Source organism: Tympanuchus pallidicinctus, unplaced genomic scaffold, assembly GCF_026119805.1.
Source record: "Tympanuchus pallidicinctus isolate F22 unplaced genomic scaffold, pur_lepc_1.0 scaffold1, whole genome shotgun sequence".
In the NCBI taxonomy this organism is placed as follows: domain Eukaryota; kingdom Metazoa; phylum Chordata; class Aves; order Galliformes; family Phasianidae; genus Tympanuchus; species Tympanuchus pallidicinctus.
Window position 1 is genome coordinate 75,970,883 of NW_026294618.1, and position 25,356 is coordinate 75,996,238.

General features: G+C 40.7%; 1 protein-coding gene and 1 long non-coding RNA gene across 7 annotated transcripts in view; one reads left to right on the plus strand and one right to left on the minus strand.

Moving 5' to 3' along the window:
- The window catches only part of CNST (consortin, connexin sorting protein), a 45,842-nt gene extending 29,996 nt beyond the window's left edge, over window positions 1-15,846 (plus strand). For 4 of the 5 annotated variants that reach the window (XM_052673206.1, XM_052673190.1, XM_052673199.1 and 1 more), the window contains 3 exons: window positions 1,390-2,270; window positions 9,746-9,881; window positions 11,591-15,846. In XM_052673206.1, coding sequence (XP_052529166.1) covers window positions 1,390-2,270; window positions 9,746-9,881; window positions 11,591-11,796 — 1,223 coding nt within the window. In that variant the 3' untranslated portion in view covers window positions 11,797-15,846. The remainder of the gene's footprint in view (window positions 1-1,389; window positions 2,271-9,745; window positions 9,882-11,590) is intronic. The other variant, XR_008204177.1, reaches the window with a different exon arrangement.
- LOC128076128 (uncharacterized) overlaps window positions 1-25,356 on the minus strand; it is a 49,898-nt gene that overhangs the window by 12,216 nt on the left and 12,326 nt on the right. Inside the window, exons 3-6 of one of the 2 annotated variants that reach the window (XR_008204256.1) lie at window positions 18,361-18,510; window positions 8,574-8,700; window positions 5,758-5,888; window positions 5,324-5,536 (exon numbers count right to left, since the gene is read on the minus strand). This is a non-coding gene — a long non-coding RNA (uncharacterized LOC128076128). Of the gene's footprint in view, window positions 1-2,206; window positions 5,537-5,757; window positions 5,889-8,573; window positions 8,701-18,360; window positions 18,511-25,356 lie in introns of those variants that run through there. The other variant, XR_008204254.1, reaches the window with a different exon arrangement.

Genomic DNA, 25,356 nt, shown 5'->3' on the forward strand with positions numbered 1-25,356 from the left:
TGTCTCATAGCCATTTCTTCATTCATAAGCCAGGTTCTCAGTACCCTTCCAAGTGTTAAATCTCGTTCTGATTTTTGTCTGCATTTTGAGATGGCTGGATATTCTTTTTTTTTAATTCCCCATCCTGTCTTTTTTATGCTGCCTTGCACTTCCATTGTCTTTGAAAATGGGGATAGCATGGAATTTAATAAGAGCGTTCAATAAAATGAATTAATGTGAACATTTCTTGAAAGACAAAAGAATGTGACCTTGTTTCACGTAAAAAGTGAAGGAAAGCGCTCAGATTTAAAGTGATGTTTTAACAGGTGGGGGAGGATGAGGTTATCGTAGAGATCTTCAGTCATTGTCAGAACACATTCTGTTAATGAGGGCAGTGTTTGATCTCTTTGTTAATCTATCCACGAGACCTTTCTGCTTTTGGATGTGACCCAAAAACATGCAAACAAGCATTTTCTAGAAGTAGGAATTTTTTGTTTGGAGCTACTACTATTACTGCAACAGTAGTTTTTAGTAAAGTATGGAAAAAAAGACCATTTCTGCTAGAGTTAGCTCTGACCACTCTCTTCTCTTCATAATCCTTAAGGGCAAGACTTGACTTTGAGGTTCTTATAATGGCCAATGTCTAGTAATTTCATGCACAACTCAGACCAGCCATCTATTCCTTCATTAGCAGATCATATCAATGGTAGGTGAATCACAAGCCATGTAGAATTCCTTTCAGTTCTCTCTGAAATTTCACGAGAGAAATCGGTTTCTATTTGTATTGTAAAGATGAACACATAAATAAGCTGAATCCCATTTTTAATATGTAAGCTAACATCCAAAAAGCGACTTGTTACACAGTGTTACATAAAATATTATAAGTGGATTTTTAATTTACAATTAATCAAAATCATTACCCACTTAAAATGATGTAATTTAAAATATATTAAATTAGCATGATTTCAGCTTTCTTAAAGAACTAATGAGATCTTCCTGAGTGGTAGATACATTGGCATCAAAATACAGCTTTCAGTAGTTATTAAATGCACTTATTTGTGCTTCAGGCCTCCATAATGTGGCACACTAAAATGTGCTTTAGAAGGAGCCTAGCTGTTCAGAAAGACACTCGAGTACATATTTTTCTGAAAGCATGGGAGTGACTCTCTCTTTTCAGGTGGACACTGAAGTGTGTGCTCAGCCTGTAAGAATGCACATAAACGCTTTGTCAAATCGGGAGTCAGCTTTTCAGACCACAACATTTTTATCTGCCTGGAGCACAGAGTCCTGTCCTTTATTGGGAGCGCATCTCAAGGGTTAGATGACAGCATTATCAAATCACTGTATACTCTTTCTGCCGATGCTTTGAATCATCTAAAAACATTGCAACTGTTTTCCTCTTGCACTTAGGTACTGAAACTTGTCCTGGCAACCGACCAAAGAAAGAAGATCGACAGCCGAGCACCCGTCCTAGCGGTGAAAAGCAAACTGAGGAGCAGGAGGAGGCAGTGAGCCTTCTGGTGGCTGCAGGAAAGGACCACATGGAGGAGCAGCACCGCAGTGCAGAATCAGCACTGGAGCCGCACACCCAGTCCACAGGGACAGTGGGCAGGCCTTCTCCGGGCTGTTTATCATCAGGGGATGCTGGCAAAGATAACAGTTTGCTGCTGAGAGAAAAGCAGATCTCTAAGGATGCGGAAAAAATAGAAGAGACAGCTGGCAAACCCGGAGTGAAATTCTCTCCCAGGCCAATGGTAGACGCCTTGGTTTTAACAGATGCTGATTATATGCCTGCTGATTTGGTTTCTGCTGATAAAAATGTACAAGCTGATAAAAATCTTCTCAGATCAAAACTTGTTGCTAGCTCTTCAGAAATCACTAGTGGCCAGTTTGGAAACAGCGATTTAAACCAGCTACAGAAACGGCCTGATAATGACGACGATGAACAATTTTCCCAGGACAGAACTGCTTCCAACGTATGCTCTGAAAGCAGTAAAGTATCTGAGCAGGAAAGTCCTGCCCATTCACGACTATGCAAGGAAATGCAGAGAGCAGCAGGACAGGAGGAAAAGGTAAAAAGTGAAGAACGAGAAGATGTCTATCTCAGATTTTTAAATGGCAACATAATAGACACTGAAGAATCATTTGCAAACTTAGCAAATCAAGAAGCATTTGACACTGTCCCAGATATTTCACCTGAACGAGCATCTTACAACTCACTGGAAGCTTTATCACTAGATGACAGCTTTTCTTCTCTTGATGAACTTGCAAGAAGGATAGAGATTGCTGAGGTAAATATTGTGAATCCTATAAAACCCTCCACGTCATCTCTATCAAAATATTTTAGGTATTGCCTATTTCAAAATGTGTTCAGTATCTCTAATTTCTTTAATCTGAAGTCTGTATGTATTTACTTGTTCTGAGTTAATTCAGAGGAAAAGTTCCCTTTTATCTGTTTGCATCCTTCTGGCAAGTGCTGCTCTGTGCATCTAAAACCATTGATTTTTACTTATTAGCCTGAACTCTATTTTTATTTGTAACATAAGCTGTTAGGAGAGAGGTTGACAGTTCCTGTTAAATTATGATTTTATTTAAGAGGTCTACATAATACCTATGTTTATAGCATGGATTTATTCTATTCAAAGAATAAAATTTACTTTTCCACTCCCACTAAAGGTGAGAAGAACCGCATATGTAATAAACTCCATAAATACATGTATGGGCTTCTAAGTTTGCAGGCTCAGGCAGTTTTATTATTCAACCAAACTTAGGGAAGAACTTCTAAATCTGAACCCACCCTAGGCCGCAACAAGGATAAGTGCTTCGCAAGCTGAAGTGCTCTTCTGAAAAGAAATATATTGAATTTTATTGCTGTATGACTTGGTCAGAGAGTGTGTGATGCCTTCCTCGCTTTATCTTCTGCTTTTGTTGCATTTGCAAAGATTGGGCTGTAAAAGCTTTCCCTTTAAATGTACAGCTGGGATTATTTTGAGATTATGTGATTTCAGTTGCTGGAGGGGAAAGACAGAAGAAGGTGCCCTGTTGGTTCATCTCTGTTTTTAATGAATTTAACAGTGCAACATCCCTTGACAATAAAAAGTAACAGCACTTTTCTACAGATCAAAAGTTAGCACATGTAGATCAAGAGCCATAATCACCCACAGACTGCAGCCAAGCAGGGAACTGAATACTGGAGATGCACACTGATGTTATTACATCTTTGGCAAAATCTCCAGATCTGGAAACAAAGCATTTTATGTTGTTCTTTTTTTTTTCCCCACCTAAGCAGCTTCTTTTCTCCCTTGCAATCTCAGGCATTCTGATCACCCTTAAGACACCTCGTCTTTCTATGGGATGTCAGGAAACATGTCAGATACCAGGACTGAAGGTCCTATATACAAAGCTGGTTTTAGTTCAGCTTTTTTGGATTCAATGGTAGCTATACATGAACACTTCACAGCACATACATGTAGGATCCCAATTATACGTTAATATGGGTAATCAAACTTTGCACTGGATCCACTGCCTTATGTTCACTGATTTCCAAGGAGAGAATTGTTTCATGTAGAAAAATCATAAATTAACACTATAGCTGCTATTTTTAAGTTGCTATGCTTGAGTTACTTGCATTTAAAGGATTGCATAGGAAGGAACATATTGATACTGTTAGAATAGGAATGCTTGTATTGATTGGGCCAGTGGCCAATGACGACAGTGCTTTACAGGGAATCCAGTGTCATTTCTAGTTTGCAGTCCTACTGCCAGTACTGCCAGTACTCTGATGGCAAAACTGAGTCTCTAGAGAGGTAAAAAGTACCTTGAGTCTCTCCATAGCATTTTTTTATTGTTGCTATGTAGCTCATGATGTTGGCTGTCACTGGTGGGAGTCTTTTCCAGTCTTTCTTAGGAAGAGACCTGAACTGTCTAGGGCTGGGGGATTGAACTGGGGAGAAGCAAAGATGCATTCATTTTGACACCAATTGAAACTTGTAATGTGCAATGTCTGGGCTTGTTTTACAGTGCCTGAAATTACTAGGTGCAGCACGGTGTGTAGCCTGTATTGTTTCATTATACATTTATATTTTGTTTTCCCAATTACCTTATTGCCAGTCATTACCCTAGGGGCTGCATTTCAGACTTGGTGTTCACCTGCAACTTCCTCGGAAGGCACCAGGAACTGACAGAGCATGCCACCTCTCAGAAATGACCACCATTTACTTACGCTGACTTTGTTTTAGTGCTAAAATAAGATGCTAATCATGTTTTGACAAGCAGACTGATCTTTGCATCCAACAATAACATTTTTTCCTTTCGTGTTCTACTTGTCTGCCTTTGAAGGTGAAGTGTACTGGCTGTGGCCATCAAATAAGTTTACAATGTTTTCATACAATAATTATGAAAGATGTACCACAAATGCATTGTGTAGACACAAGCAAGCACAACAACACATCCTTACATGAAATGTGTCAGTATGACAATTTTTAAAAAAAAAAGAAAAAAAAGTCAATCAATGTGATTATAATCAAACTTTTCCTGGAGCAAATAGTTACAAAATTATCACAAATAAGTTAGAATGGAGGGCAAAGATAAAGACCGTTTTTAAAAATAAACTAGGTACAAAAATCAGATGGTAGGACCAATATTATGCAATGGGGGTGTAATATTCATTTATTGTAAATGGGGAAAGTACTCGTGTAGGAAGGGATTTTTTTACCCAATATTGAGCACAGTTGTCTCACAGAGTTCTGTAATTCAGAATCTTTATATCCCTTGCTTTTAGGCTACTATTTGCAATAATTAATTAAAGACTGAAAATCTGCTTTTTTTTTTTTTTTCTAGCTTTAAATAACTTGAAATCTGAATGAGTGTTTTACATATTCTACAGTCAGTTGTACTGGGTATTTCTTTACTAATACTATCCATGCAAACCTGTGTGCAAATGATGGAAATTCACTGGAGCCATATGGAAAGTGCCTTCATACACCTAGTAAAGAGCTTCAGAGCACATCAACAGTTGGCAGTGACAGATTTCAGAAGTATGTGATGAAATGGCACACCAGCAATCACACAAACTGTAACCTCAGTAACGTAAGGTGTGTTTTGCCCTGTGAAATAAAGCTTTATATCTGCAAGATCATTAGCAAAATGAATAAAAATTTGGTTTTTTTCTTAATGGCCAATTATCATTTGAAATTTGTTTCAGAAAGTGAAAGTATTGAGAGTCCTTACCACAGTGTAAAGTAGTAGCTTTGGATTGCACTTTCTGTATACAAAGATTTCAAACTCTATTGAATACGTACTGACTGGCAGCTGATTTGGGTGCAGAAATGAAGCCTTCACCTACCTGCACGAGGTGTGGAGGCAGTGCTTTGTCGAGATCCCTTGTCTGGCTGTATGGCTCAGGTCCTGCAGTTTTAAGTTTGCTTGGTGTCATTTGCAAGCAGATTTTGGATGGCTGTTGTGAAAGCTCCGCTCAAATAGTTTTAACGAGGCAGGGCTAAGTAACTACTCTCAGTTACATAGAAAGCCCAGTAGCATCTGTTGTTCATTATTGAACCTGGAATTAAGGAAAAAATCCATGTTTCAGTACTGTCTGATACCTGTAGCTCTTTTATGCCGCACAGAGCAGCCCACAGCATGGCCTGGTGCAGGCCTGCATTTTTCCTTTTGTGGTTCAAGCCAAGCACAGGCTTGACTTGTGGTTAGCTGTATTAACCACACTTCCCTCATTAAATTCAAATTTAAATAATGATTTCTGGCTTTTTAAATTCCTCCTACCTCAAACACCGGCGTGGAATCCTTCTAGTCTTGCATGGCTGCTATATCTCTGTTCTGCTGCTTTTGATGGCTGTTTAATTAGTGGGAGATGGTTCTAATGTAATCCATTTGTATACTGCTTTGAAGTCTTTCTAAAGGAAAGATGCAAGAAAAAATATTTTACTTACAGTTGTTTTAATTTAACGAGATTTTATTTGTAGTGAGATGGGCGTTATTCTTATGTGACAGTCCTAAGTGCAGGAATGATATTTTTATGACTGAAAATAAGAAAAATCAAACGTGGTATTTTTGTTAGACAGTTTTCAGCTGCAGTTGAGAATGTGGTAGAAAGAAAGCTGTAAATAGGGCTTTGTGCAGAACTCCATATGCTTATATTTGTATTTGCATTTTAAGAATAAGCTGTCCCTGAATAGGAGGCATAGCTTTGTAGTTGCTTTGCGGAACAAAAGGCAAAATCTAGATGCCATGTCAGATGAAAGGCAGATGAAATAATGTAGGTATGAACTGCATATGGTGTAAAGACATTCTGATCAAAGAGAGCCTTAAAATGTGATCTATGGCTCTTGCTGGGTCAGGAGCGTAACATTGCCATAATGATTGTGTTGCAAAATCAAAAGCCCTTGCTCACTCTTTTTAAGAGAAAGAATATGTTTAGAGTAGAGAAATTGTGCTGTATCAATGAAGTCTTTTACACTTAGAAGTAAATCCTGAACCGTTCACGGGTGCTAGCAGCAAAAGTAAGTGAACTTCACTGTAGCAAGCCTTTTACATAACTGTAATCGCTGGGACACATTTCCAGGTAAGCCCATCAGACCTAGCCCTCTGCTTTCCAGCATGGAGGGGACAGAGCCCGTGACACAGTCATAGAAGAACTAGCAGGAGCCAGCAGACAAAATGAAGTGTGCGGAACAGACTGCTGCACTCTTAGGACAGGAGTGAAAATACCTCACTGTGCACCCAGGTGGGATTCCCAAGTGCTATCAGAACCAAATGTGAGCAGGCAAATCTGGCAGCAGCTAGCTTGCTGCGTGGGTGGCTTGGGAGGAGCCATTGATCCTCTTTATAAAAGCAATGCCATACATAGAAGCTTAAAATAATCCACTCTTTTAAAGGACGTAATGTCATCTCGCCCTCCTAAATAAATGAGTCAAATTAATACACTCCTCCACAATCCCCCTTCCTTGTCACAACGTGGAAGCATAAGTATTTATTTTCCGGCTGACCTGATAAATTTTCACGGCAGCTCTGCAAAGCTAATTCAACATCACCAGTAGAAGCTTCAACCCAGCACGCTTCCTGTGATGAGAAGCATGCAGGCTGTTGCTGCTGCTTCATTGGTACCACATAGCAGTCTTCCACATACCAATTTAAACAATTTCTTTTCACACTTTCACTACTTTATAAGTACTTCCTTGCGTTGCTTCATTAAACCACTCAAGCTTTTACAGAGATGATCAAAAGGGAAAGTGAGTATTGAAAGGGATGTGCGTCAGAGATCAGTTTTATCTTCTCAGTTGCATTTTGGGAAGAATTTGTAGGCATATACACACTGTGACCAGCTCTGTGAGTTGCTGAGATCAACATCTTAGGGGTGTAAAATACCACTGGAGCAGATACATCAAATTTAATTGCCACATTTATCAGTTAAGTGCCAAATGGCACAGTTGGGGCAATGCCCATTGGATTGTGCTCTCCATTTGTGCTCAGCAAACTGTCTCTCTGATCATAGCATGCACTGATGCATTACATAAGCAAGTTTAGGACAGAAGTTGTGAAGTCACTCGTTTTTCTTGTTCTCCACAACTCTTATAATTGCATGGTCTTACAAATTGGTTAGATTATGGGATGGTTAGGCAGTCAGTTGTCTGCAACTTTAGTATTGTCTAAAAAGTTGTCTCTTCATGATGAGTTTTTGGCTCACATCTGCTACATAGGTGAGTTGCAAACTCAGTTGCAGATGTGGTATGTTTTTTTAGTTGTAGCACAAATGTATACAGATTATTTTTGAATGTAGCAAAGGTTATCACTGATATACAAAATAGGTTTTAAAAGGGACCACTCAAATTTATGGAGAGATGGATAAGATTTCTTTTCAGAAAAGAAAGATTTCAAGATAAGAAGAGCATGGCAATTGCAGGACTAAGGAACAGGATATGCTTCTGTATGTGTTTCTTAGGTAGTACTTATGTCTTAGATAATGCTTAGGTAATACTTGTGTCTGTTTCATCAGCCTCTGTTTCATCAATAGATTTTCTTTCTTCCTTAAGGTACTGTACTTGTAATAACTTTAAACAATGTGCATTCTCATTCAAGGGGCATGGTAATGAAAGAAAAACAGTAGGTGCTTTAGAACAGAATTGTGAAGCACACAAGCAGTGAGTCTTACACTCAGTTTCACCTTACGCTAACATCAGCGTGTAGATTGTTTCACCTGTGAAATATCAGCAAGTTCTTGAACCCTTTCAGTTTGCTAAAGCACGGTCTGTCAGTATGTGAGCATGTTTGGCACGTGATCCTGCAAACCCAGTTGCAGGGTTTCATCAAGTGACTCCCTACTGGCATCTGCTTCACAGCCAACATATACTGCTGCCATGGCAATTTTCGCTTTGGTTTTTGTACCCAAGTAATGTATCCTGCAAATATAGTTGCACCCACTTTTAGTGCCTATAAATTCAGATGTTCCTGTATACTGCTCACCTAAGTTCTGCTTGTTGAAGACCTTTTCTTTTGTATCATTGCATCCATGTTTGGCAGAAATGGAAGAACAATGGGATAGTTGAATGTAATAAGAACAGTTCTGTACCTATAGCACGTACCTTTGCATTAATGTTGTCCCTCGCTTTACTGTTTCAACTCAAAGTGTTTCTTTTTCTGTTTCTGTTTTCTTTGACTTCAGAAAATTGGCTGCTACTTTTGTTTGTAGGGATCTAGTTGGTATATTTGCTGTAACAAGGAAAAACATTTTCTGATATGTAATTAGGAAAAAAATTTTCTGGACACAAACAGTTTTACAAAGAAAGGTGGTTTGGTTTGTATTTTTAACCGATGAAAGTTTTGTTGGGGAAAATGGTAACTTACGCTTTGTTTAGAGGGTCAAACACACAGGGTCATCAGTACTAATTCATTTGGCCGAGGATCTTCACAGTGCCAGTTCATGACAGCATTCTCAATTCTCCATTATGCATTTTTATTCTAATATTTCTAATATTTTTCTTCCTCTAATCATAAGGAAATTATGAACTTCTCCTTGATCTAATGTCTTAACATGGCTTTGTGGGAAAAAAGTATATACTACTGCAGCTAAATCAAATGAAGTAGGAAGGGACAATTAATGACTTATTGAACGTATCACTGCAGGGAAGCATTTTGGAACTGGTGCTTTATCCAGAGAGTTTATAACAATATGGAGCTGACGTTTATCCGAAAGCACAGATTTCTTCTTCCCCTGGTGTTTTTATTTGTTTGTCCTCTGCTATGGCCTGTTTTCTCCCTTGGGGAACCAATCACAATGCTGAAAAATTAATCTCACAATAAGTATTTGATAGGCTCTGCAGGATTATGTCTTTGGAAAGGCAGCTGTGGTGTCTTTGACCTGTTACTGTCCTCTATTGAGAGTGGTTTTGGCTGGAGCCCACTGCCCCAACCCCCATGATTTAATGACATGAAGGAGCTAATGTATAGTTTAGATCATACTAAGAATTCATTGCATGTTTAACTTTGATAGTGACCAAAAGCAAACACTGTCATCTTAGTCCCCTTCTATACAGCAGAATGGTACTGCAGCTTTCCTTCATGCTGTGAAATTCTGTGTTCAAGAAGAGAGTTTCACAAGTACTGCGATGTTTAAGAAAAGCAGAGTAGCAACCATTTCTTTTCTATTTCTCTCATTTGCTCCTCAAAGTCTTTGTTAAGAAGATCTTATGCTTTAATTTCTCACATCTGTTGTGCCAATCACTGTCAAATGGTTTTTCGTAATCTTTCCCAATAGATTGCCCCAGCAGAAGGATTGGTGTCTATACTAAAGAAGAGAGATGACACGGATGGAAAAACAATTGCCCAAGTCCAGCAAAGGCAAACAAAGAGAAGGGTCCGGTTCCAAGAAATGGAAGACACTTTTGATCAAGGTATTCTAATACTGCTAACTCACAGCATGTGCTCTCAGCGTGCAAGTGGTGCTCAATTTGGTTCTCAAGAGCTCAGCGAATGTTCACTGTACACTGCACCTTGCTTTTTTTAAAGTTGAAATGAGAAAAGGTTGTCTAGCTTCAGTGGTCTCTAGTAGCTGAGGCAACTCTAATGCTCTTGAGTCATTTCAGGCTCAGAGATTTGGTATTTTTCTTTCATTTCTTCTTTTTTTGTTGTTTTTTTTTGTTTTTTTTTTGTTTGTTTGTTTGTTTTTTTTTGAGAGAGAGAGAGAGAGAGAGAGAGAGAGAGAGAGAGAGCTCTAGATTGCAAAAGCCTTCCATACTTTACTGTCTTGCCCTAAGATCATTTTAACTAAAGCCCAAGGCTGTGTTGCAGTGCTGGAGTAGTTTCATAATACTTGAGTACAGTCTGCTAGAGAAACTGAGCAGAATTTGAACACTTCATGACATGTCTCACACACAAAAAGGAAAATCCATTTGCTGCCTAGTCACATTTTTTTTCTTGAAAATAGTTAGAAAAAAACTATATTGTACATACAATTACAGCAGTTACCTTTTTAACATTATTTTTGTTTCTGCATGGATTTGGTGATTCAGAAGGGAAGCTGGTTTTCATTATTATCATTTTAAATCAAATTATAAAAAAAAAAAAAAGCTTCTATTTTTCCCCCCATTTCCGCTTCTGACGGATGAAAGAAGCTCAGAAATTTTCTTAGAGCCTGACAGAAAAGGCAGGTGCTGATCACGGAAACAGCCTGTGAAGAAAAAGTAGTGAGGGTGCAGCAACACAGCTGCAGCATCCTCATTGCAATAAAGAGTCTTGCAAAGAGTTACCACAGATAACAGTGATGTAAAGTAACCCTTCACAGTGGGCTTCTGTGAAGGTTTTGTCTCCACTCTTACAGTCAAAACGTGAGAGTAAATACAATCAGTTCATCTGGCCAGTCAGTGGCAGTACGAGTGAAGGAAGAACATTCACATCTGTTTTAATTTCAAAGCTTTCATTTCCTTTCAGGTATTTCCAGGAAGGAAGGCTTTGGTTGTGCAACATTCTCTCGTTCAAATCTGTTAAACCTCAGTATGGATTGATTCCACAAGTGACACAAGCAAGGACAGGGACATGGGTTTGCAGAAAAGGCACTGCATAATTATTTAGGTTTCTGAAACAAATCTCAGGTTTTCTCATAGTCACATTTTGAAGAGTTAATCACACAACACCCTCCGTCCCCTTGGGAGAAAAAATGGGGGGGAAGGAAGAAGAAAAAAAAAAACCAATAGGATTTATTAAAAGGAATGTGAATTAATACAGAATAATTAAGAGTAATCAATGAAAACGAACCAAAAATAAAGCTGGAGGAGTGATGTCAGTCTGAGTCTTTATGGGCAGGCTCCTCACGGCTTGCCTCCCAGAAAAGATCAGAGAACTCTTCCCCCATCACCCAGAGTCAAAAATCACATGGATTTGGGAAATGCAGAGCGTCCCAGCTTATCTTCCTCTTGGAGAGTCAGAATTCATGTGAGGCTGCTAGAGAAACCAGGAAACACAGCTCCGCAGTGCAGTGTGCCTCTGTACCCAATAGTCTGTCACATGATGTCATGATACAGAATACTGGTAAAACTGTGGCACATTCACATTCATGTTGCTTTGTCTGGTCTCTCATTCACCTTTTCTTTTCTTCTGCTCACAGATGAAGTAGCTGGTGGCTCCTGTATTTTGCTGATCCTGCTGTGCATAGCAACCGTTTTCCTTAGCATTGGAGGAACTGCATTGTACTGCACCTTTGGTGACATGGAATCCCCAGTGTGTAAAGACTTTGCAGCCAACATGGATTTCTATTATACCCAGATACTGCAGCGTGTGGAAGAACTTAAGCACTGGATTGCCTTCTCGTAGCTGAAATAGACTGAGACAGCACATTGAGCTCACCACCGGTTGCTGGAGAGGCTATTAAAAAACCTGTGATTTCAGTTCTTTGTAACACTTGCCACCTGCAGGTGATGTGCATCTGATGATGTACTTACACTGTTATTTAGAAATTGAGAAAAATTCCCTTTTAGCAATCAGGTGGCAAACTGTTCACATCTTAAGCCGTAGCAGTGTGGTATGGAAGAATAACAAGTCATTCTCTACATCCTTTTAAGATTAGACGAGCAGCTTTTCAACAGCTTGAGCAACTGAAGAGGAAAGAAGAAAATTAACTGTCTTCTATACGCTCTCCCATTACCACATATTGTGTAAGCAATCTCTGACAGCTTAGTGAAAGAACAGCTCTGATTTAAAGCTGTTTGTGCAAAGGTGTTGCTTCCAACTATCACGCAATAAGTCTGTGTTTTATGAAAACATTATTTTTCTTCTAAGTCTTACTATTTTTCTCCATTTTAATTCTCCCAGTGAGCCATGTAATAATTTGCGTGGAGTGAGAAGAATGCAGCAGCATTCACGGAGCCCCCATTCAGTGATAACAGGCCGACCTGCACCTTACAGCATATGGGGAACATCATGTGTGGGATAAATCTGCTGGCAGATTTCACATTGTTTCCTGGAACTTTACTCCCAGTGTTGTGCGGGCTGTTTTAGAAAGAGGAGGATAAAAAAGAAATCATTGGTCTCCCTATATGCAGAGAAAGGAGCAAGATGTTCAGTAACTTATTCACATTAATAGAAGAGTGGCTTCGGCCAGTTCTAAAGCACCTGGTTGTAGGTGTCAGGCTGGCTGGGATTTCTGCCCAGCTGTGTCACTGACTTACAGTAATCACTTTGTGCCTCGGTTTCTCCTCCGTAAGTGGGGAATAATGATCCTTGCCTTTGTCTGTGAATACATACTGCAATTAGGGCTCATGTCTGATTCCCTACACCCCGGAGGAGCACAGGATCGCTGGACTGTGTGATTGCGGCCTCTCACCCAGTGAGTTCCTAACGTACAGTGGAACTGATCCAACAGAAGGTGCTCAGAGGCTCGCTGCAGACCCACAGCCTCTCGGTAGTCCAGGGCACGCGTTCCAGCAGATAAAGCACATTTGCATCTATTTGCCCTCCAGTTCCGAGACTTGTAAAATCTGCTCTCTTTTTCTACCAGCTCTACAAACAAATTTAAATCAGTAAAAAGAGTCATTTTAAATGGCTGTTTCTATCACTTGGTGCTCAGCCCTTCCTGGGTGGTGTATGAGAGAGACACCTACGTGACGGTGAAGGTCAGAACTGGCAACGCAGGCCCTCGGTCCGCGCTGTGGTCCGAACGCAGCAGCTGTCCTGGCACAGAGCCCGTTGGCCTGGCCCTGCTGCAGGCCTTGTGTGAGACGAGTCCTTCGCGCCTCAGGAAACAGCAGTTTGCAGGGGGTCCGCTTCACTCCGCTCCATGGTTTCCAGCTCACTAACGTACAGTGCAGCACCTTCAGGTCCAGCTTATTTTGTAAAGTACCACCAAGTGGAATCCTCGAGGCGTCGCTCAGAGTTGTAACATTAAACGATCGTGCTTTCTGGCATTTGCGAGCCAACTGTCCCTCTACTAGCAAGCTTGATTGTTCCTAATGCTCTGTTATGCTTAACAGGATTTTAAAGCAAAAGTTAAAACCACGCTTTTTCTGAAACAAACTGCACATACGATTTCTTTTTCAGTTCTCACTGCCGAGGCTTAGTTGATACCTTAGGAAGCCTCGTGTGGCAGCTCTTTATTAAACAGTAAATTTAAAATGCCTCAATTCGTGACAACGTTTGTTTTCAGAACGTAGCTTAGAACTGCAGTTTGGTGTCTTTTCTGCTGGTTGCCTCAGAGCATTGTAAGGCTGGACTGATCTAGGGGAGAAAGGGAGAGATGCTTTTGTATTTTAAAGAGTTACTGGCTGGTTCAGTTTATTATTTTAAATCCTGGTTTATGTATTTATTTAGTTTTTATTTTAAAGAAAATCTTAATTTTTTTCTTTTTTGGTAATTTGCTCACAGAGTAATTAAAAGCATGCATTCACTTAAAAGATATATTTATAGTGATTATGTAGTTAGAATATATTTTGCATTTCTGTAACTTCCCGTTGAGTGTTTCAGGATATTAAGTTTATTTCTAAATGACAACGGTTGATTTCAGCTTAAAAATCTGCTTAAGTTTTTGTGCACTTCCTCACCAAAAAGTCAAGAGGTATATATAGAACTATTTATTCAAAGGTATATCAGATATGAAGATCAAAGATCTTCTACTTCTAGGTTCGTTTAATTAGAACTATTTAAAAATAATTATTTTATTTAGAACGGTAAAGCTATTTAAAGTCAAAGCAATTTTTGATAAGCAGTTCAGAGGAAATCTGTGGTCTGAATCCTGGCATGGCAACTTTGTGTTGTGTTCCCAGTGCAGAGTCTCACTAATATCAGCAGAACTGCCAGTGAGAAGATCACGGAAAGGAAGGGCACCGCTTCACCTGCACACACCGGAGGAAGAATGAGCAGCCAGGTGTTCCATGTGGCCCAGCTGCCTTGTATTTGCACTGCAGTGTGAGCACCTCTGCAGCCTCCAGGCCTGTGCCCAGGTGCCACTGCTGCAGGATCTGCCAGGATCTGGGGGAGCAGATGGGGCACACACGCATGGGCTACCAGGCTCCTCTTCTGAGCTGTTGCAACCAAGTGCTCAAGTCTGGATCTGATCTCTGTTGGCATTCCTTTGTGAGAAGATGATGGCACTGATTCTTGCTTTGCCTGACAATTGTCAGTATGGTTTGCATAGTCTGCACTACATTATCAGACTTGTGGTGATCAACCATAAAAAATGTGCTTCGTTTGAAATGCAGAGAGCGTGCAGGTGGGCCAGGTGTTGGCTCTCCTGTGTATTCTGTTCCCTTTTGATTGCTGGTGGCATTAACTTCCATCTGGGTGGCCCCAGGGATCAGAACCTTGGTCAGGGAAATCTAAGCCAAAGGGACTTGAACAGTTATCCTCATCCGAGGAGTTTGTGGTCAACTAATGCTGAGCAACAGCTAAGACTGTTACAGTAGGAAGAAAAGAGTAGAAGCTTTCTCCTTCCCTTTTGTGCATTGTAAAGCCCTTTGCATTTAAGTTTTCACTGGATAGATAGTTGTTCTGCTTGGCAGTAGGAGAAACAGACCACTGTAAAAGCATTTGTAGTCACTAGGAAAATTCAGGGAACGGTTCAATACAATATTAGTTAAAACTCATTTCTAGAAAGATGACTGGATGTCAGGTTGATTATTTGCCTTTGAAGGTGAAAGCTGTGGCCACTTACCACCCGCCACTCTCCATCAGAAACCCCATCTTCCAGTTTATCCTCTCAGTGTAATGATTTTAGAGAAATGCTTGCAATAGATCAAAACCAACAAGGCTCTCAATGTGCGTTCAGTGCACAGAGCCAAAAAGAGCTTTCTGATGGCATAATTAGCACCCTCACCCCAAGCAATGTGAAGTACGCAGGAAGAACGCTGTGCTGTAGCATAGCTGTGCTGTACCACAGTCTGGTTCTAAGCAGTGCAGATGAGGAAGCATTTTCCACAGCCCAGACATGCCAGCAGAGATTTGCAATCTAGACACGGCTCATGTCTTAGAATGTTTTTCTACTATTCTGCTTTCATACTTGGAAAACACGTAGTGCTGGTGGCACACTGTGGGAAGTAGTCTGACCAGAGGGGAAACTCTTGTTTAAGGATTTCTGTGGGTAAAGGGCAAGCTTGAAATATCAAAGGAGTGGAGTAGGTCAGAAGTCCAAATTCCTGTGTGACTGCACTTGATAACCAAAGGGGATGCTACCCTCCCAGGAAAATATGTTTGCCTATTTTGTACCATAATGTAAAGCCAAGACCATCTGAAAGGACTAATAACTATTTGTAACAAATCTAGCTTCTTTAGCAAAAGGAGTAAATAACTGTGTTTGAAACCATCACCCAAGCTTGTAATTTAAATACTGTAGCAAAAAATAAAATAAAAAGCGTCCCAAAGAAAATATATGAACCTTTCTGGGTACTGTGATTTCTGAATGTATGAAAAGACTGAGAAGATCAGTGAAATTAAGTAAATGAGCAGCATCTCCAAAGAGAATTTCATGATACAACCAAAACCAGGAGAATAGGTGAAGATAAAATGCATGACGTTTGGTTTGGATTTTAGCATGATGTAAGTTTCTTGCGTTGGTTGGTTGGCTCACTTTTCTTTTACTGGCTAAGTGAAAACTCAGCCTCCCTGCACAGCACTGTTTGTTCAGGGCAGTGTGTTTAAATGCTGAAATGTTGCCTTGCTGCACTGCTCTAAAAGATGTTGGACGGTAAGTTTGAGAAATGCTGGTCACAACCCAGTTTGCTCTTTGAGTTCAAGTAAACTAAACTGACTCCAACCCAACCCAAGCCAGCCACCTCCTGTTTGCAGCGTGCAGCACTGCCTTTAGCAGCATCCCCATTCCTCAGCACCACCAAATGAGGCCACCCGGAATCTTAGACTGGCTGAAAATGCAGTGAAATCCTAAGAGGAAATGAGTTGTTTTTATTCATGTTGGTTTTGTTTTGTGTTTTGAAATTGTTCTTCAGTGCCAGAAAGGGGGACAATTATGATGTGAAAAGAGAAGAGAGATTTTTGTAGAAAATAATTGGAACTTGTGAGGTAACATCTCATGTAGCTACCCAAGGAAGCTTAAAGCATAAACTTCATTTAGCTTAAAGAAATGTTTTAATGTTTGTTTTTTAAAGTTTAACAACAACAACAAAAAAAAAAGACTGAGATGTTACAGAACTGATGTTAGTGAATTTCAGCCAGAGTTCTGATTCTGCCCTTGGGTCCTGAACTCGTTTTTAATGGAAAAGAGGCTGTAATCAAAACATAAATATAGAACAAAAAGAATCAGAGACTGTACTGAAGCACCCAAAGTTTCAAAGGCATGTCTACTATGTCACCCATGGAAGCAACACAGTGTTTCCTGCAGGGCACCGCTGAGCTGCTTAGTACATGTTCTGCACTGGGAATCAAGCCACAGGAATCCTCTGGGGATGTGGGAGCAGCAAGGAGACTGTCACACTGCTTTTCTAGGGTAGCTCAATTCAGTGCACTGTAGAAAGGATGCACTGAAAAGAGGAGAGCAAAAGGTTTGAATCACTAAGGATCCAAGCAGCAAACTTCAGCCAGATAGAATGTCAGCACCTACCATCATAGAAGTGAGCAGATTGTTTACAGTAGGTAGCAAGTAAGAGATGATTTGAAAGGAGAGGATTGGTTTTTTAAAAAAACATACTCTGAGAATTCCTAATGATTAATCAAAGTTCTGAGGTTTTAAATAGAAGGTAATGATTAAGGGGAAACAACTTCTCAAAGGTAATGGCAATATTCTATAGGCAAATGGCTGCAGAAGGAGTGTAATAAAGACATCTAATATAAAAAGATTTTAAAAAGAAATTGGTAAAGGGTGAGAAATATTTCTGATAATTATACATATCATTAATGGGGGGCCTATAAGAAAGAGAGGGACACACAGTTAGCAGGACCTGTTGTGATAGGACAAAGGGAAATGATTTCAGACTAAAGGAGGGGAGGTTTAGATTGATCATAAGGCAGAAGATTTTCACAATGAGGGCAGCGAGGCACAGGCACAGGCTGCCCAGAGAGGTAGTGGATGCCTTATCCTAGGAGACATTCGAGCTGAGGCTGGATGGTGCTCTGAGCAACCTGATCTAGCTGTAGGTGACCCTGTTCATTGCAGGAAAATTGGACCAGATGGCTGCTAAGGGTCCCTTCCAGCTCAGATGAGTCTATGATTCTATGTTTGGGGTTTTTTCCTAACCAGATTTTATAGAATTAAAAAGAAAGAAAAAAAAAAAAAAAAAGAGCCACAGCAGTTCAGGGAAGAAAGAGGAAAGAGGGAGAGTAACCATTACAATACAACTAAATTCTTTGCAGGACTCTCTAGGAGTATTTCCATGGTCTGCACAAGGTCATATAGCAGACAGAAACAAAACAGGCCTGGAGCTTGTAAATCCTGTGTCTGATCTCTTGCCTGCTAGGACAGCATGGGTTAGGGAAGATAAATGAGTACCCTGTCATTCACATTGTCTTTGACTTCACAATTTGAGGACTTTGCTTAAAGATCTTTTTAATATTCTTCTGAATGTTGCAGTGATTGTAAGGAATTAAATTCAGGAGATGAATTTCCTTCCTAGTATGCAGCAGTAAGTCCAAAAGCCACTTCAGTGTATTTTTAGTATCTGATATCACCATACCCATGGTAGCTGGTTGCTATTTACATACACTGAAACAAATTGTATCAACGGACCACATGGGAATACAATGTAATTGCAGCTTCTGTCTGCAGAAGAAGAGGCTGAAGCTGCCTGTGGTGGCTGCGTGCTTTGCTGTCCCGCCCTTATCGCTCACGCTCTGTTGAGTAGCAGGAAAGCAACAATGCTCAGCAGAGCAGGCACGGTTGAGAAATCTGTTAAAAAATCTAGCCACAGTCTCACAGCTCCACTGGGCTTCATACAATACCTGTCACTGTGCCACGAGGGGAAATCAGTCGTGAAGAAACGCAGCGATGCGGAAAGAGGCAGCGGCCACCAGATCCTGCCTCCAGGCAGAAATGGAGATGGGAGAGGCACAGAAGTGTTCTGACCGTACAGTGGATGTTGTCATCTCTGTCTGCAAATAAGAAAGATGAAAATAATTTCAAATGTTCTTGGCGTCCCCCAAAACGCCTTCATTAACCTTCTTTTCTTTTCAACTTCTGTGTGATTTAAAGCTCTCCCTTAGCTGAAGGCAAGAAGGAAAATTAAGCAATGGCTAATCTTTTTTAAAGAAACATTGAATGTATCACCTCTTATATTTTTCTATAAATAGGGCATTATTTTCCCAAGCCAACTCACCGCAGGGTAATAGCCCACAGTTTACCTACAATGGCAAAATAGATGGCCATTAGCAATAAGAAACTCATGTATTATAAAACAGCCCCATTAAAGAGAACCACCCATACTGGCTCATGCAGTAGGACAGTGAAACAATATCTTCAGTGAACCAAAAGAATTTTGCACTACAGAGCAAGCCTTGCACAGCCTGGCCATGCTGCCCAATCTATCTGGCACTGCCCATCCTTGCGTGGCACCTTCCATAGCTGTGACACCCTGGTGAGAAGCAACCAGGGAGGTGAATCCTTTGCCCCAGCAGCCATGCATTGACTGGGAAGACCTGTGGGTTTTCAGTAGGATGCTTCCAAACAGCCTGTGTTTCCCTGTGCTCCCTGCAGCTAGAGGTCAAGTGGAACGTTGGTCCCAGGAATGGTCTCATATCCACACAGACCTGGGGCAGTTGCTTCATTCCATCCGTGGGAGACTGTGTGGCAGATGTCCTGCTAGCAGAACAAGCAGCACCCTCCAGAGACACTAAGATACCCAGCACAGAGGGGTGCACAGTGTGTCCTGTGGCCCTTTCTGAAGTACTTCAAAGTGATTGCTATCCTGAGTACTTACAACAATGTTTTAAGACTCTAAACCTGCTGATCTTCTTTAAGAAGAAATACACAGCATAAGGGACCAAAGGCTTGAGGATCCTGCAGTAAAGGCATGGCTGAAACCCTATAAAAGCTCGTAAAAAGTCTTCAATGGATGCAGAATTTCTGAGAGTGCCTCAGGATTTCAAGGTCACTCAAACACAAGTAAGAAGGGCAAATTGAAATAGTTGGTGTCTTTTTTTTTAAGGAAAAAAGGCTGTGCTCTGTGACACTTCTTGTTGGAGAGCACTTAGCATCACAGACATGAATTCTAATATGGTTAGTGGATTGCATACCATAGGGCAGCGATAGGGTGAGTTTAAAATTCATTTTCTGCCAGCTGTTGTCCTCAACTGTAGGTTTACATAGCACCTCACTTGCTTCTCAGTTCTTTATTTGTATTCTGGACTATTTTCTTTTTGTTAAACCTTCATTCCTAGTGGCTTTCTTTTTAACCATCTGGCTCAGTGGTTTTTTGATGCAGCCAAGAAATAAGCTGTCTGTGGCTGAAAAAGGCTGTGGCCATTTTTACAGGACTTTTTTACAAAAACTCTGCTGTGAGGAAAGCAACTTAGTATTCATTGCAGGAAGCTGCTTGTGTTTGAAAAGCTGTGTGAATGCCTTATATGTTACTGTTTGCATTTACTTCATATTGCTCTCTCCAGGTAGCTCCTTGTTCGTATGAAGAAATATTTTCCCTTAGACTCCTTCCAGGTATCAGTGACATTCTGTGAGAAGACCCATCTGAGCATCTTGACTCAGGGGAAATTAGAGACGTCTCACACAAGACTTGACCAGAGGCTCAGAAACCACTCTGAAAGCTGGATGCGTGCTGTTTGTGCCTCCAAGGAGACAAATCTTGTGGTCCTGACTTGTGATGGCATTAAGTGACTTGAACAGAAATGACACCAAGACAAGAGGAGTGGACGGTTCCTTGTTTCTTTATCTGCTGTGCATCCACTGTGGTTTTGCCAGAATAAGGACTTTCCGATATTAGCACTGCAAGGGCAAACAGAAAGGTATTATTTTTAGGTATGCTGCACATCCTGTAGCACTTTGGGCTTATTGTCCAGCTGCAGTTTGATGATCTCTTTCCATTGGATTTCAGAAATAGAATATAACTGACACTGAGAGACACATGGAGTTACGTGAGCAAAAGCCACAAAACGAAAGTGCAACAAGGAGAAGAGGAGTCAGCTGCTTTCCCCTTGTACTTAGCACCTCAAGCACTGTGTTCGGTTTTGGGCCCCTCACTTCAAGAAAGGGCAGAGAAGGGCAATGAAGCTGGTGAGGGATGTGGAGCACAGGTCTTATGAGGAGTAGCTGAGGGAACTGGAATTGTTCAGTCTGGAGAAGAGGAGGCTCACAGGAGGCCCACTGCACTCTATAACTTCCTGACAGGAGGTCGTGATGAAGAGGGGTTTGGCCTCAACTCCCAGGCAGCAAACAGGACCCAAGGAAATGGCCATAAGATGCACAAGAGGAGGCTTAGATTAGACATAAGAAGAACTTTTTCTCTCAGAGAGTGGTCAGGCACTGGAATGGCTGCCCAGGGAGGTGGTGGAGTCGCCGTCCCTGGCGGTGTTCAAGAGGCGTCTGGATGAGGAGCTGTGAGATCTGGTTTAGTTTGTGGTAGCAATGGTAATGGGAGGACAGTTGGACTAGATGATCTTGCAGGTCGTTTCCAACCTTGTGATTCTATGATTCCATGATTCCATGATTCTATGACTAATGGGTCCAGAAGTAAAACACAATGTTTAATGAGTCTGCATGTCCCATCAATGGGGCAAAGCTGCTGTCAAAACTTTGGCTGTAAGCATGGTTGAAATGATACTGAACCAGTTACTGCAGTGGAGGGAAGGAAGCAGGGCATAACAGTAACTCTGGCAACTGAGTTGTTTCTCTTGTGTTCAGTGAAGACACTTTTTGAGTAGCTGACTTTGACATAAGGGGGGTGTTTTGTGCTTGTCTGTGGACAGTGAGCTATCTCTTTACAAAGCACAGGTTTACTTCTCAGCCACCACGTCCTGTTCCAACCTGCTAACTTGGGGAGAATGCAATTCATTTAAAAAGAAACACAGCACAACTGAGATGGAAGTGGTTGAAGTGATGACGTGGACTTGTAAGCTGGAAAAGAAGAAAAGATTTTAGGAGGCACAGAACTGGACCTTGGGAGACTGATTTAGTTGCCTGCTATCTAACACATTTCTTACATGGTCTTAAGCACATCACTTAATCCTGAGTTTCACTACATGCCTATGTAATGGGTAGAAATATTTTCTGCTGCTCTCTGGCAATGAAGCTGTGAGTGGGGTCATGGTAAGTTTGTAAGTAAAATATTTTAGGTGATATCTACAAATAATTAGTTATGGTTCTGACTGGAATATTACTTGTAACAACACAGGATACATTTGCAAAGAACCCCACATCTGAGGGAAAAGGAAAAAAAAAGGAAAGAAAAAAGAAAAGAACTCTTCATTCTTTTTGGAGTTTTCAAATAATGTGATAGCTGTTTCAGGAAGGCTGTAGGAAAGAAATATTTGAAAACACAGAGGTACACTTCCATATCACTGGCATTTTTTGTGTTGTGTTGTTAGATGTCAAAACTGCACCTGTTTGGTTTTGGAGGGTTTTTTTGGGTTTGGGGGTTTGTTTGTTTGTTTTTTGTGATTTTTTTCAGCATTATAATAACACTGTGGGATTTTACAGCGAGGCAACCTGACAGAAAGAGTATAGAAGTATAAATGGCTTTTGCATCTTAGCATTTCCCTATGGGAGTAAGGGGTAAAAGCATTTGCTTGATGGATTCAGGTGGCTGGTATCTTCAGTACCCAGACTGCCTGTCCTTCCTGATTGACTCTATCTGCCTGGGACAAAGCTTTTAACAATCTCAGTGTTACCAGTGGCATCCGAAAAATAAGCAGACTGTGAGCAGTATGTCCAGATGAATTCTGAAAGTCTTTGTACTACAGCTTTCGAGAGAGAATCCAGAAAAATCCATCTCCAATACTACAGCATGCATTCAGGTTAGGATGACTGTTAGGAGTGACAGTGAGGTCCTGTAATTTAGATATATTTGTAATTTAGATTCTCTGGATCATTATCATCTATACACCAAAAAACACTGAAGATAAAACAGAGATAAAACAGACTGGATGACAAAAAGGAAAAGGCAAGCTCAATGAAAGAACGGCTTCTGATCCAAACACAGGAGAATTTACCATTCTTTAAGTCCTTGGCAAAGTTATTTGTAATATTTATGTCTGTTTTCACAATAGAAGTAGCTGCTAAGTATTCAGAATATATGCTACAGTTATTCAAAATCTGTTATCATATAACACAGTACCTTCTGCGATAGTTGGCTGTTGTGGGTTAAGCTACTGGGGGACTGCTTGCCTACATTTTCACATCTTTTTCCACCAGTGTTTGCCTGTTGGTGTACTTGATATCTGGGGTCTGAAGACTTTGAAACCAACAATTTTGAGCAGTTGTGTGTAATCATGCAAAAGAGCAGCTTCAGTATTATTTCAATCAGCATGTTTTCAAATTGGAATGAGGAAGAAATTAGCGTCTGAAATAAAAACTTATTAAGGGCTCTATTATGCAAAACAATCAGTGAAACCTCACGGAATTATTTTTATAGATGATTGAATATATTTCAAAAACTGTATTTTTGTGTTTTGTTGGGTTTATATTTCTTCTTGTGATATTGCTGAAGGTTGCAGCTTTGCCATATTTAGCACTCTGCGTGCAAGAAGGACAGCTGGATCTTTCTTTAGAGAGCTAGAGGTGGGTTGCAGTGCTCCAGAGCAGCCACCTCCATCTGCATCTCACTATCATAGATGTTAGCTGTGAAAGTGGCCCTAACTAGAGCAAAAATTCAGGCATCTTGCCCTCTGCTGCTGTGTGCTGCCCCATTAACAAGTGATTTTTCTGGTGGGCTTTTGTGGAGAAGGCTGAGGTTGCAGCTTTTGCTGAACTCTTTCTAAACATGTATGCCAGTTGAGGCAGAGTAGAATGATACCATCATAGCCACGTAGCAAAACTTGGAATGAATTGGGCCACAGGAGGCAGGCAAGGCACTGCTGTGTGCTTATTTTGGGACTCATGCATGTTAATTCAGTAGATACTGGGACTAATAAATAGAGAGGAGCCAGCATTTGGTGCTGCCCATCTCTATCACACACAGGCAAACCAGAAATGAACATGGCAGATGAATAATCCAATCAGTCTTCATGATCTGAGGGGCTCATCTGAGCTCACCTCACTGAAATACTGCTTTTCAGCACTTGCCTCCATTTCCAAAGGCATGGTAATGTAAATGGTTAAAAACAAAACCAGAACTAAACAAACAGAACTCTATTAGGGGGAGGGAATGCGTAGGTCACGTAAATAGATGAAAATAGGTTCTATGATTGGAATTTTCCTTGTGCAGGAATGCTCACTGCTGCTTGTTTACTTAAAACATAATGAGGAGAGAGAGGGGGATGCAACTACTGCCCTTCTTTCAGGCTATTTCTTGTTTCTCATTGGATGTTCATTTCAAATATTTCATTCTGAAAAAAGAAATTAAAAATGAGACTCCTATTGCTGCTGTTTCTGCGAGAAACATTGGCTTTTTCATGAAATGTACTGATAGACTAGCCTTTTAATGACACCAGGCCTTCATGTTATCATTAACATCTTATTTGCTTTCTTCTGAGTTCTCCTCCTCAGGAATAGAATAGTTTGATGTAGATCTACTGCAAATTTCCACTGAAACTATATTGGAAGTTCAAAATCAGCTCCAAACAAGCAAATTAACAGCCTGTACCTGCATCTGACCCAGCTTGCACTACTTTAATGCAAACTGTAGAGCAGCTTTTTCTCAAAATATTTTGCAAACTCATTGGCAGAGATCAAGTATTCTAATCTTTGTGTCCTTTATAAGGTTACAGGAAGGACTTCAAGCACTGCAATAAGATGAGTGCTAACGCATCACTTCAAGTGAACAGTTTCATAAGCTGTTGGAGAGGAGGCACTTAGTTAATACCTGAGACCTGCATTCATGCACTGAGTAGCAAACGTGAAAACACGGAACAGATTCCCAGTAACTGCATGAACAGGAATCCTTAAGGACAACAGGATATGCTAATGTAATTAAAGAAAACACATAGGTACTTAAAGCCCAAGTCGTAAAGTACAAGCAGGCTTATTAAGTCACTGACTTCACAACCTTATTAAATAGTGCTCTTCAGAAAAGCTGCCACAGAGCTGCATTACTTCAAGATTTGCAGTCTGAGCCAAACTAGAACGTTTTGAGTGTTAGCCTACTTTCTTCCTAAACATCATAACTGAGTGGGAAAAAGCCTTCGGACTCTGTCACATCATCCCTAGCTATGGCTAAGCCCGATTTTGGTATTCTCACAGCTCTTCTCGCCCAGGAAGTCCTGCATGGGTTTGTTACTGATAATCTTCTAATTCTGGAGCTATTACTTTTATTTCTATTATAATCAGTGCTTAAAGCACGAGGTGTCATACTGTTTGGCAATGTATGAGCCTTCTGTACTTGGTACCACAAGGCTTCTCTATACGTTTCACTTCTTCTATATCCTTATTTATCTCTGTAAAGCAGAGCCACTGAGCAGGGAGAGCAAAGTCTGCTCTCTCTGCTCCTGCCCCCCTCATACCTACAGGGAATAACAGCTCAAGAGCAGCCTCAAGCTCCATCTTTCTGACCCACAAAGGTTCTTCTTTTCCCTCTTACTCCTGCAAGGCAGTCTTCTAGAGGAATTTCATTCCCAATAGAGTAGACACCAACCTAGAACTGCTAAAATGCTTTGTGGCTCTTGATTCACTGTGGTTTGACACCAGCATGAATTTATTTCAAACAGTCTTTTTCACTAAAAGGCAAACTGAAAGAATTCCACACCCTGCTGCTATAACTTTCCTGCTGCTTCTCTGCCTCGTTGTTCTGAAGTAAACCTTCTCTTTCTAGTTCAGAAATTGGAAAGCAACATGAC